General features: G+C 42.9%; 1 protein-coding gene across 3 annotated transcripts in view; it reads right to left on the reverse strand.

Moving 5' to 3' along the window:
- Nucleotides 1–13566, reverse strand: part of GLIPR2 (GLI pathogenesis related 2) — a 40188-nt gene that overhangs the window by 10743 nt on the left and 15879 nt on the right. For all 3 annotated transcript variants that reach the window (XM_075022840.1, XM_075022843.1, XM_075022842.1), the window contains exons 3-4: nucleotides 4081–4189; nucleotides 553–656 (exon numbers count right to left, since the gene is read on the reverse strand). In XM_075022840.1, the coding sequence (XP_074878941.1) occupies nucleotides 553–656; nucleotides 4081–4189 (213 nt within the window). The remainder of the gene's footprint in view (nucleotides 1–552; nucleotides 657–4080; nucleotides 4190–13566) is intronic.

Genomic DNA, 13566 nt, shown 5'->3' on the forward strand with positions numbered 1-13566 from the left:
GAAAAAGGCTCAAAGCCTGTTTGCTGCCAGAGCAGAAGAGACTAGATGTCTAACACACTAGCCTCTGTCACTTCGGGGTCCGCCCTGCCCCGTGTTTGCCCCCCCAAAGAGGAACTGCTGTGTAACACGCGATGGGCATTTTTCCACCTTCCTCACCACAGCTGGCCTGTGGTCAGCCCTCTCTTTGGCTGGGACAAACTAAGGATAAAGGTGAAGTGCAGGGCATTGACGGCTTCCTTCTCTCCTCCCATGGACATACGAGGAGCACAGCAGGGACACAGGGAGCCAAGTTTTACCTCCGAAGGGACGTAGCACACCACCGCGGTCCCTGACCCCCTCCGTGCCTACGGGTGGTCCTTGCTCCCAGTACACACAGGTGACCGCAAACCACCATCCCGTCCCCACGGAGCCTGGGCTGGGCTGGGCTGCGGTGGATGCATTTTCAAAGCGAAGGAAATGCCACTACTCTTGTAACCAGATGCTCGGAGCCCAAAGTACATGAGACAAGCCATTTATCCAGTGTCTGTGAGGCAGCGAGAGAAGAAAGCTTACCTGGTTGGTCATAGGATGCCCATGCTAGGTTTTCTCCACATTTTCCGTTAGCAGACTCGGAGCTGTGTTTGAGGACCCTCGTGGTAGCCAGTTCTTCTGCATACCTAGCAAAGGAATCCACATGCCAAGTTACGGACCACAGCCACAGTGAGCAGAGAGGAGGGGGAGATGCAAGCAAGGAATTTTGCTGGAAGATGATGATTTAAGTCAAGTTACTCAGCTGCAAAGCCCTGAAGCCGGGGATGCTTTAAGCTTACACAGACCTAGGAGTTAGGCAAAGGGAAGGCCTGGAGGCCATTTTCCCTGTCTTTCATGAGCATCTGTGTCACTGATGAGAAGGTCCCAGAAGAAATCAAAGGGCAGATCTCCCCCCACCATGTTCTGCCCAGCACCTGGAAATCCACTGGCCATCCTTAGCTGCAGCTGCTGGTGGGAAGAGAAGTACCTGCAGTGATTGCTACAGGTGTCACCTCCTGACATTTCTAGGCACCTCACAGGAGTAACTTAAATGTTCTCAGTGAGACGAAAAAAAGACCTGAGTGGGGATTCAGTCAAAGCAAGTGTAAAAAACCCTACATTTACAAATGGAAAAAAGTCAAATGCAAAACAAGAGCAATGACGGTACGGAAGAGAAGGGGACCACATGGAGAACCTGAGGCAACAACTGTGTACACCAACACAGGGATAAGCAGCATTGTTTCTATAGAAGTTGACATGTGTGAGAGCGTGGGATGTATTTTATTGTCTTATGACGATAAGGTTAAGAATAACATCATGTGTAAAACAATTATTCTCTTTATTCAACATTGGAAAGGCTTCAGTACAGAGACAGTGAAATTGGAAAGACCATTTGTTATTTCTCATGGCACAAGAAATAGGAGGCAACACACAGAATCATCAGGTCGTAGATTTAAAAGTTAAGTAAAACACAGCACTTTTCCCACACTGCAGCAGAAGTCATTGCTACAGACGACGCAGACACCCAAGCACAAGTGGGTTTGCAAATGAGTTAGACAAATTTACAGTGTGTGTTATGTCGGGGGGAATCTTCAGGACTTATTAAACAACAGCAACAAACCTACTGCTTAGGGAAACCATAATTTCCAGGAGAAATCTGTAATATCCGGGAGAAGATAATGGGGGAAGGATCACCACATTTGTTTTGTCCTGCTACTCCTGCCCTAATCATGAATTACCGGCATCTGCCAGAGACAGGAAATTTGTCCAGCTGAACATTTTGGCCCAAGTTAGTACTTCATTCGTTAGGTTCTCATTTCCTTCTGTCCTAATCCTCCCACAAAAATAATAATAAAAATTGTTTAGCTACATCCATCAGTTCAGAAATAATGAAAACTTGTCAGTTGTCAGTCTGCTAGATCCTGAACTAGAGGATCTCTAGATGATCCTGCATGCCCTATATCACTACAGTCCTGTAATTTTTCTCTTCAAGGATTCCCACATCCCAAGCAAGAGGCAAGACTGGAACAAAGTACACATTACACACGGATAAAGTTGCCAAGGATTTGAGACAAAGGGTGATTAATTCACTCTAGCTCAGGCAGTTGAAAGCATGAGATTTGCATCTGAGATCATCACCCTATGCTTCATTACAGTCAGAGATAAACAGACACCTGCTGAGGGTGACTCATCTCATGCTAAAGCAGGGATCCAATAGTCAGTTCATCTAACCTGTCACAATTACTGGAACTGAAAATAGTAGGAAACAGACCATTTTCAGCACAGATAGAGAAGCACGGAAAAGTACCCAGAGATACACCAGATACATATCAACAAAGATATCAGATATACCTAAAGAAAAGGTGAAGTCCTTCTTTGAATTTAAGATTATGTAAAATCTGACTTGACAAATAAGAGATCTCTTACATTTCATGTCTTCTATTCAGATCAAACCATTTCTGGTTCTTGCTATCAACCAGTCTCACCAGACTCTGAACATGTGTTTCTTAATTCTTACAAGTTAAGTTACAGACCGCAACCAAAGGTTTCCTATTGTTATTCACCACAGTGGGGAAAGTCAGCTGAGACCAGAGAGGACTGTGAGGAATTCCAGAAGGGCCTAAAAATACTCAGCACGGGCAATAGCACGCTTGGAGATAAATGTGGAGCAATGCATATTTGACAGAATAATCTGAACTATTTATACAAGTTGACTTGTTCAAACCAACTGTAGCACTTTGGAGACACAACAAGTGTTATTGACAAGTCAACGAAATTTCTTCCTCGTTGTGAGGCAGCATGTAAAACAGAAATGAAAACAACACTTTGAAGAACAGAAGGAAAACCCCAGATGATTACAAAGGTATGTGGATGAGTCACTGGCATTCCATCTCTTAGAAATACTGTATCCAGTTATCATGCTGTCTCAAGAAAAAAAAGAAATGTGAAAAAATAAAGACAGAATCAGATTTTGCTTGCTGCCAGAGTGCATGTCCACATGCCACATACACGGTGCATTGTACAGCACAACACCTGGTCTAGGAGTGTGGGAGCTGGTGTATCTGTGTGACGGTGCAGCACCGTGCTGGCACAGTAAATCAGGTTCTGGAAAGGCCAAAGCCTCTCTGGCTCCCAGCCAGCTGGCGTGGAGAAGGCTGCATGGTTATGGTAGAAAGCCTAACGGGAGATGAGATCTCATGTTTGCAGGGATCAAACCGGCCACTATTTAGCTATTATGGAAAGACGTTTATTTTCTGAATAGTTTAATCAGCATTTATTTGCTCCTGCAGGTATCTGCTTTGTACTGTGAGGATCATCCTGAAAAAATTGAAGATTTTCAAATCTACTTTGAAAAAGGTTGCTGTAAAGGGAAAGGAAGTAATCTGGTTGTCATGTGTACAGCAAAGAGAACAAGCAATATTGGACTCAAATTTCAGTAAGGAGGACTTAAGTGAGACAGCAGGAAGATGGATCCATTGTACGTTAGACTAACAAGAAGTTGTGCGGCCTTCAGCACTGCAGAAGAGGTAAGATGTGTCCCCCCTGACAGACGAGAGAACAACATACACTGATTGTGCTTTTGGGGCAGGGAGATAGACAATTTGATCTGAGATTACTTCCTTCTGATTCCATTGATCTTAGACCAGTCATCACTTCCTACCATGAAAAAGTTCTTTTCTCACTATTTCAGCAGCTGTGGATATTCTCCTGCAGATGACAATCCATCATCTGACCCCGGTGGTGGTGATGCATGTTTTAGGCAACTGCCCTCTGCAGAGGAGACATACCAGGGTAGACAGATGCAGCCCATGTCTGGAAAAGGGTGCAAGAAAGATTTATACAGTTGTGACCACAGAAGTATCCATGTGACCAGCTGGTGCTATGTGATGGAGAAAGAAGGCATGACAAGAGTTGGGTAAGGAAACAGAAAGAGTCCCTCACTTTCCACCCAGTAAATCTTCATTGAGTATCAGCACATCAAAGGGCAAATATTTTTGCAGTATGCATGGTCAAACCTAACAGATAAAAATGTCACGAATCTCATTAGAGAAAAGAAAGGACTGAACTCACTGTTGGGCTCCTCTGTTTAGCTTCTTGCAGAGTTTTAATGGGGGGACTCCATGTTTCTTCCTGTAGTCATTGTGTGCTTTCAAGACTTCTTCAGCGAATTGTTTGGAAGCTGAAATCACATCAAAAAAATTGGAAAGGTCTGTCAAATACAGACATTAGCGAAGACAGAAAAAGCATACCCTGTAGCTAAGACGTTGATGCAGGCTGGACTGAAGAACAGAAGAATACCACCCTCATTACCTGGGAGTAGGACAAAACGAACCATTAATGACTTCCATCCAGGAACTAACTCTAAGAGACACTCCCATTGGGATGGTACAGACTCACTAAAGGTTGAAGAAAAATGTGAACCGTACTCCTTTCCTCAATAGCAAGGTGATTTAAGGTTAGTTTGACTGACTTTCATTTTAAGATTTCAGTGCACTGCATCAACATTGCCAAGTCTCAGAGTAAGCGACAAATAGGCCCTTTGAGGACGTACACTAAAAATGCAAATTATTGTCACTGTATGCAAGAATTTTCTGTATTAGTCAAGACACCACCTATGAAAGTACTTTGAAACATGCACCATTCTTTTTATTCATTATATAGTACAAATTCATAGAGATGTCAAAATGCACCTTTATTTGGCTCAAGAAAAATAATTGTTCACAAACAGCAAGTGGTAAGGAAAGAAACGACTGCCGGGGATGATTCCCGCCCCCCATGCTAGAGTGTATTCAGTAAATATCTGAATTCCAAAGTTACTGCGAAGCTTTAAAAGAGCTCGTGTTTGTGCCATGGTAAACTTGGGACTTTCAGCAGTGCAAGACAGAGGACAAGCAACAAGTCACAGCGCAGTTCACTTTGATAGCAATTTCATGTTACCTCCTTTTATGACTTTGCCCCAAGATTCAGAGAAAAAAAAATTTCTCTGTCATTGGTCACCCTGTGGAATTTGCTGCTTTAAGAGAAATCTGGAACCTGAAACAGGGTATTGGGACAGTTAGAGAGGTATGGATAGCATCTTTAAAATAGAGACAGTTTTCACTTTCTCTGTCTTGCTGAAGCTTCTGAACAGGCCAAGACATCTTTGAATATTTACTCCACTTCTACCATGACACAGGTTCCTACATTTATTAATGATTCATCAGCTTCATTTCTGAATATCCTAACTAGCATGACTACCATACTTTTCCTTGTGAGACACTTCTGAAGCTCAGATAGACCTCATGACTAGAAAGTGTTTCCTGCTACTAACCTTAGATTTCTCAACTTCCTCTCACTACTCAATCCTAACAACTATAATCAATCATTCTCTCCTTTATTAGCATGTACACTATTATTAGCATGCTGTGATGCATTTTCCCCATAGCAGAGCTGTCAGTTTGCACATACTGCTCTCATAACTTTTTCCTAAGGTGATTACCCAACGCATATTCATGCTTTAAGCTGTTCTCAGAGTTCTCTCCAGTTTCCCCAACAGCAGCCTAAGATAATCTCAATATCCAAAGCGCATAGAAAGCCATTACTGTTTCATGCAGTACCTCAAACCTTTTGAAGTCTAAAGTTGGGTTGACCTTTTCCAGACCAAAGTGTCATTGTGGACATGTATTTAATATATTCTCCATCAACATGCTTTCAGGCTTGATTTTTTTGGTATAAAATTGTTGGCATAAACCAGCAACAGGAACCCTGTTGAGTAAGATGAGATCTGTGCGCCACCTTCCTCCTCGTAGGTTTTCCTTCAATTTTGTCTGGGTGTCACAAGTTGCATATCATCAAACAAAACAGGCACCTCCACTCTGGTGGTTAAGCACCCACACACCCTTTTGCTTACAAACCTGTCCCATCACTCTTATTACCACTGCTCACAGCTGACTGATTCTATCAGGTCAGAGCTCTAAACCTCTCATCTGCTGCATCATGTGGGGTCATGGCCTATTTCGAAGGCATCCATCACAGGTTACTCAGGAAACCAAGCCTATGGCCAGTTCACTTAACTTTGCTGATGCAGGGGTCCATGCTTCCAGCAGGGAAATTTTAAGACAGCCTGCAAATCAGAGAAGTTGAAATACACAGCTCTGGAAGTTGCATCACACACTCCAGGCTGCATTTTTCTGCAAAAGACCACCTTAAACCTTGTGGCTGTTACCACCTAGACTTACTATCTCATCCACTCAGCATTAAATAGTAGATAAACAATCCGACCTGCAAGTGTGAAAGTTTCTATTCAAATTATTTGCTCTCAATGACAATGACAAATTGAAATTCTGAAAAAAAAATGAAGTCAACTGCAATACAGGCTTTGTTAACTGTCAGTCTATCCATTAACTGAAGTATTGCATAATCGAGCTCTGTACTAACATTTTGACTTAGAAAGACCAACAAGTCATGGACAAAACAGTTCCTTCTAGCCATGGCAGGCACTGCTACGCTGTCCCTAGACAACCTCCATCCTCCCCTTCCCTCAAAGGTGGCTGCTATAGAAACACTTCTCTATCGTGACTCAAGCTCATGGGCCAACCGCCTCCCTATGCACAGCTTCTCCCGTGCATGCTGATGTGTGGAGACGGACACCCAACTGCCAAATGTATTTCAGATTTGTTTTGGAAGACATGTTAAGTTTTTCCATTTTACCAATGTTCCATACACTGAGAAGCCAGACATTAAAAGTGAGAGTTAACGGGAGTTTTTGGGCTCCCACCCAAATGGGAACAGCTTCCCAAACAGCTTTGGAGACGTACTTTTTTCCCTTCATGTAAGCTGCTAGAAAAAATCATTTCCTACTGCCAGGAAGTTAGGTTTGGTCATGAATCATTACACAGCTTAATAAGTAAAACAACTAAAGGTATTAGATACAGTTGCTTGCTTCTCATTATTCAATTATTTACCTCTATTTTGGATTCTTCTGGAACATTGGCTAAGATAATGACAGCACGTGACAACGAACTTCCAGGCTATGATGTGGTACAGAGCACACCTTACAGTTATTATGTTTTTGGACTTTCAGTTTCATTGATCAACTTTGTGTGACCACGGAAAAGTAAGCAGAGACATCTAGATTGCCTTTGCCCATCAGATTAGTTTTTCTGAGTATTCTACGTCTCCAGTCTCTTACGGTCTCTAAACAGTGCCAATCTACTCAGTCTTTCTCATATGAAGAGCTCTTCATGCCTGAACCCTTCCTGCCTTTTTTGTGAACCCTGTCTTCTCCTGCTCTGTTTTTCCCTTAGTTTGGACATCAAAACAGAAACAAGTTATCTGAACATGTCTTCCACAATACTAGCTGTTCTGCATCACCTTTGCAGCTGTCAACTGGACCTACTCCGCTGGTCTTGAAGAGCTGCAAGATGATGTGAGGAAAGATTAACAATAAAATATTCCACAAAATACAAACATAAAACCTCTCTACCCAATACCTACACAACAGAAATGCTGGGGGTAGCCCTTATGTCAGCACTCAAGATGCACAACATTATACCAGGCATACACTTAACTAGCAAAAAAAGGCATACTTTTTTATTGCTAAGTATCCACCCCAGTGATTCAAGAAAGAGCCCAGTATCAATTTCTAGAAGTATCATTGCCTTCTCAGTGCTCTCTGTCCTATTTTTAATGGATTAAACTTCAATGGTAATTTTGTACTTTCCATACATACTAAGTTTTTTGATTTAGCCTTCAGATAATTAACATATAATGTAATCAATGAGAGAGAGTTGGGGTTGTTTAGCCTGGAGAAGAGCAGGATCTGGGGAGACCTTATAGCAGCCTGCCAGTACTTAAAGGGAGCTTATAAGAAAGATGGAGACAGATTTTTTAGTAGGGCCTGTAGTGATAGGACAAGGGGTAATGGTTTTAAACTAAAAGAAGGTAGATTCAGACTAGACACAAGGAAGAAATTTTTTACGATGAGGGTGGTAAAACACTGGAACGGGTTGCCCAGAGAGGTTGTAGATGCCCCATCCCTGGAAACGTTCAGGGTCAGGTTGGACGGGGTTCTGAGCAACCTGATCTAGTGGAAGATGTCCCTGCTTATTGCAGGGGGGTTGGACTGGATCACCTTTAGAGGTCCCTTCCAACCCAAACCATTCTATGATTCTATGAAATGGACCCCATGTAGTATCCTACACAGAAGTGTACCATTATGTCTGTCTCAATCCCTCTTTGAACCATGACATAGGCCTCAACTCTTCACCCAATGTGTGCATTACAGGTAAACAGAGATAATGATACCACCTTTCAATTCTGCCACAAAATAAATAATTAGAAATGTGCTCGTATAACAGCTAGAGCAATGTGTCTGAAGAAAGCTGCAAAATATACTTCAAAGGACCCACGTTTTTGGAAAGAGGTAAATGTGAAAACCTGACACCAACAGCCTTGGTAACGTGACTCATGTTACCCAGGACACTGCACGTTACTTCCACACTCTTTCCTGCCCAGAACCCAGGCAGGAGGAATCCAAGCGCCAGACTACATGGAGAGGACACAAATGTAAATTGGACAGAAACACATAAAAGGGTAACCATTTAAACACTGAGTATAGCCCTGCTTTAATACTGAAATCCCTTCAGTGTCCCTTGACACTGCAGAATTGCTCTACACTAATAGCAGAAATGGGGTGTGGAATAAAAATGCAGCAAATACAACTTTTAATATGCCCAACAGGTTTGTGAAAAAATTCACTGGAGGCTTTAGGGAACTGTAAAGTAATTATATCAGGAAGTCCTTTGTTACTGTCCCAGATAACTGAAGATACCTCTATTTCAACAAACTTCTCAAAGGATATTAACAGACTGGAAACAAACAAAATTCTTGAGTAAAACACATCCCAGCTTCTAATGACCACATTTTCATCTAGGCCTTTCTAAGAGGAGACCTGACATATTTATTATTAATAATCTTCATTAATAATCTTTATCCTCACTTGAAATGTAATTCCCTGGAAACTAGCCCTTGCTGAATCTTTCATACTCTGAGAACAATGTTCCTTCAAGGGACAAGTGATATATATTTAACTGATAGGAGAAATGTTAAGACGACAGTTATGCCTCTACTGCATTTTGACTCAGCACTTTGGCTTGAAGTCACAAACACTCCAGGATGGTCTTATACTGGCTGGCCTCTGCAGTGCCACAGGGAGTGAATATTCCATGTTTCTTTCTCCATGTATTTGACTGCACTTTCTTGCTCCCCATTTGGGACAGTAACGTCTTCAAAGACTGGCCATTAATGCTATTCCTAAATATGTCATTTAGGAGCATGGATCTGACCCTCCAATTCGTGAATCACTTCCAGCCATAAAAACTGACCTCCTTCAGTGCTAAACTCCCCTGTTCTCTAACAAAACTGGCTGATTGCTTCGAAACATACAGAAGAAATGAAACCATGTATACATCCTGGATGGAAGGAAAGATAAAATGATACTATATTCAGAAAGTGTTATATCCTGGGTGGGGTTTCTTTGTCTTCTTTTACACCTTTGAACCAAGAATTAAATAAAGGGGCAACATCTCCATCCCATACAATACGCATTTTTACGGGACACTTCATAATTGTTGGTACGCTATTTCCCTTCCAACCTGAATTATCCTATGACCCTACTAAAACTTAGAAGAGAAAGTATTGCTTTGGGGAATTAAAGGAACTGGGGGTTATAATTAGACATGAGTTTGAATGGGAGTAGTTTCCTGGAACATTCTTGTGTTTATCAGGCTGCTCAAAATAGCTTTCCCTTCAGCTCAGGAGATCCCTCTTCAGGGAGGAGATTCTCTGATGTCTTTCAGCATTCAGTTTTGCCTGAACTTTTCTTACATAGCTGCTTATAGCTGGGGTGAGCTTCAGGACAACAGTAAGATATCTGAGTTAATTGAATCTGATGGGCAAAGTCCCCACTCATTTTATTATCTGGGTTTCCTCTACCGCAAACCGGCAACTTAATAACCTTGCATTACCTGTGCCATATGACATAACACACTATTTCCCCCCATACCCAATTTGAGGCTTATTGCCTGAGAATATGAAGCTGCCGGTGTAATAATGTTTCGATGACATTAGTCATCTCACTATTTGATTGCAAAGCCTATTCTTGCTATAATAGACAGTGTTGATGACTTCCTCACTTAAGGCCTTTTATAAACTGTTAGGCAATTGACTGCCCTGATTAAAAAGGAACACCTGGTAAACTGGGAACTGCACAGCTCTGAGAGGCAGCAGAGTCTTCTGTGATATAAGCATTTTAAAAAAAAGCAACACTAATCAGCAAATCAGCAGTCTTGAGCACTGACAGAAGCAAGTTCTCACTTTCATTGGAGACAAGGGTGGGGGGAGAAGTCTTCTGTTTGCAGCCCCTCTCTCCTCCAAACAATCAGACCAACAAGGCTGTCAACAAGTAGTCACTACCATGGACTGGCCATCCTGCATAAGGTTGGAACTGACTGCTCATCATATCGAGAGAAGGCAGTGTTGGGTTTGCATGGAAGACAATCAAAAGTATTAATTTTATTACTATTCTGCCATGGGAGATGGCTAAATATTGTAATCATGCCACACACCGACACAGACAACCCTGGTAGGCAGTTAATGTGTTAGCTGCTAATCCTTTTAAAAAGGTTAAGGTGACCCTATCATTAGTAAGGCCTTGTATTCTTAAATCTAATTGCCACACAATTCCTAGGGTACATACACTTCAAAATACAAAGCCACAAGTGACCTGCGTGGTCACATTATGCAGGAGAAGAAAGGGAAACAATCTTCTCCATTTCTTCTCTTCCCCCTCCCCAACATTGTATCTGCTTAGAGTTTCTAATTACAGTAATTTATGAAGAAAATAAAGTGCAACTGTATTCACTAATCAGTAACACCAGAAATCAGAATTTCCCTACTACCAAATCTGAGCTTCAGCTATTAGGCTGTGATTCCACCTTATAACAATGTTTGCATGACAGCAGTATGATACTGTACTCTTCAGCAAGTAACAACTCTTCTAAGCCTTTTGTAAGTCATTTGCATGTCAAACTTCAGCAGTTTTTGTGGGTCACTTATTCATATTTTGGATGCTGCATATTCTTGTGCTCTGTGGATGGGCAGCAATAGGGAGAACCTTGTTGGTATCCAGTGCCAAGTCCATTTTACATAGCACTGTTAGCTGCCTGGTGGCAACCAAAATCTTTGCAAAAAGTGAAGAATTTTGTCAAGAAGAAGAACTGAATAAGGGTAGAGTAACTATCCCATGTCTCCTGGGATATGCTCCACCATTTCATACCTCTACTGTTTATGTTCTACAATTGCTTGGGGTAGCCTTATCTGAACTAGCTTTCACCTCATTAGCTCCAATACCCTCCCACCTTGCTTTTCTGCCAAGGACATCCAAGCTAGCTGGGGCAATGCTCAAAGTATGTTTATTTATGCACCTCCCTGAGGCATGGAAATATGGCCATGCACATTTCTTCTGATCACTGATGTGTAAACTCACCTATCCAGTAGCCCAGACCAGGCAGGGAGACACAGGAAGCTTTCTTTACCCATATTTACTATCAATTAGATCATCTCATTCTCATCCCCCTGCTCAACAGGCTAAATCCCAGTACTCATAACTCAAAATCTTGAAAAACATCGTCTTTGTATTTCGTAGAATCATAGAATAGTTTGGGTTGGAGGGGACCTTTAAAGGTCATCCAGTCCAACCCCCCTGCAATAAGCAGGGACATCTTCAACCAGATCAGGTTGCTCAGAGCCCCATCCAACCTGGCCTTGAATGTTTCCAGGGATGGGGCATCTACCACTTCTCTGGGCAACCTGTTCCAGTGCCTCACCACCCTCATTATAAAAAATTTCTTCCTTACATCTAGTCTGAATAGAATGTAGTTAAAGGATCAAATAGGCATATTGCCCTCACATCACCCCCTAAAAAGGTAAAATTCCACCTAAACCCCAGAATCTTTGAACCTCTTGATTTCAATGTTCCTTCTGCAGCTCCTGTTGCTTACGCACTGGCTCAGCGCTTGAGAGCCAAAGAAAAAAAGAGACTGCAGTATATGCAAGGAATGTACACGCATGCCTACAGCCAGGGACTGCAGTTCCAAAGGGAAGACCTTTGCATCTCTCCAGAAAGCCAGTGCCACACCTACAACATTGTGTCATGGACATCCCCTCCTGTGACCTGCCATGGGGGTAGTTCAGGGGAATATACTCCTCATGGTCATAAGTCCTCATACAGTAGAGCTGTAGAAACTATAGGAGCTATCAAAGTCTGAACATCAGGAAACACTTTTTCCCGCTGAGGGTGACTGAGCACTGACACAAGTTGCCCAGAGAGGTTGTGGAGTCTCCATCCTTGGAGATAATCAAAAGCCGTCTGGACATGGTCCTGGGCAACCAGCTCTAGGTGGCCCTGCTTTAGTAGGGGGGTTGGACCAGATGACCTCTGGAGGTCCCTTCCCACCTCAACCCTTCTGTGATTCTAAACTGAGAGGTCTGTTTTAGTAATGGGTCTTCGTGAGGGAAAATTCAAGAACAGGTTATACCCTACCACAATTCATCCCAAGTCACTCCCTGAGGATCATTTATTAAGTGCCCAACTTGTGCCACTGGCCCACAGAATTTACAAGTGTGACAAACAAACACGTAGGGTGTAAGTAAGCATGTATTCAATAATTTCTTAACATCTGCCTATCACAAACTGTCACCAGACCTGTCTCATGGAAAACAGCCCCCCTGTCCCCCATACTTATATTTACAACAGGGCATGGAGACTTCAGCAACACATGCAACCCCATTTCAGCTTTGTGACACACAGGTGTATATGCAGGGACAGCCCTCAAGCTATGTCAGAAAATGGCTCCCAAACACCGCTCCTACAATGGCGGCATGGCAAAGCTTCAGGAGGACGGTCAACTTACCATTTCATGCAGCTCTGCAACGATCACGCTTAAAGCTGAGACCAGGCAAAGCCCACACGATTTCTGTTCAAAGCTGCGATTCCCTCTGGTAACTCAGTTCGGTCAACTTTAAATGACATTAAATAACGTTTGTGGTGGCCTTAAACAGGCCCATATTGTCTTCCTCCACAACACCCCAGGCTGCTCCCATCTCCTCGTACCTGCCCGCGGAGGGGTCAGTTCTGAAGCAGAGGGGTCGGCCACCCTCCTGGCCTCGTGTCCCCCCCTCTCGCAGGGCCACCCGGCCCCGCTCTGGCAGAGCCGCTGTTCAGACCTTCAAAGTCTGAGCAGAACTTGCGCACATCCGCCCGTGAAAACATAACATAGATATGCTCCAGCTAATCTTTCGGAGAACAACACGGCCTCTCCCAAAACAGTGATCTGAAACAGCCTTCTGGCCTGTTGAGATATGTAATAAACAACAAAGCGGTTAAAATCAAGAGACTCATTTGCTTGTGTTTTTTGTGCCTGCACATAAAGCAGCAACCGAGGCAAGTTCAAATCCAGGCCAGATAGACACTACCAGCTGCTCTGATAGAAAACTAAGGGTTTGAATGTTTCCGGT

This window comes from Buteo buteo, chromosome 3 (assembly GCF_964188355.1).
Source record: "Buteo buteo chromosome 3, bButBut1.hap1.1, whole genome shotgun sequence".
NCBI classification, from domain to species: Eukaryota; Metazoa; Chordata; class Aves; order Accipitriformes; family Accipitridae; genus Buteo; species Buteo buteo.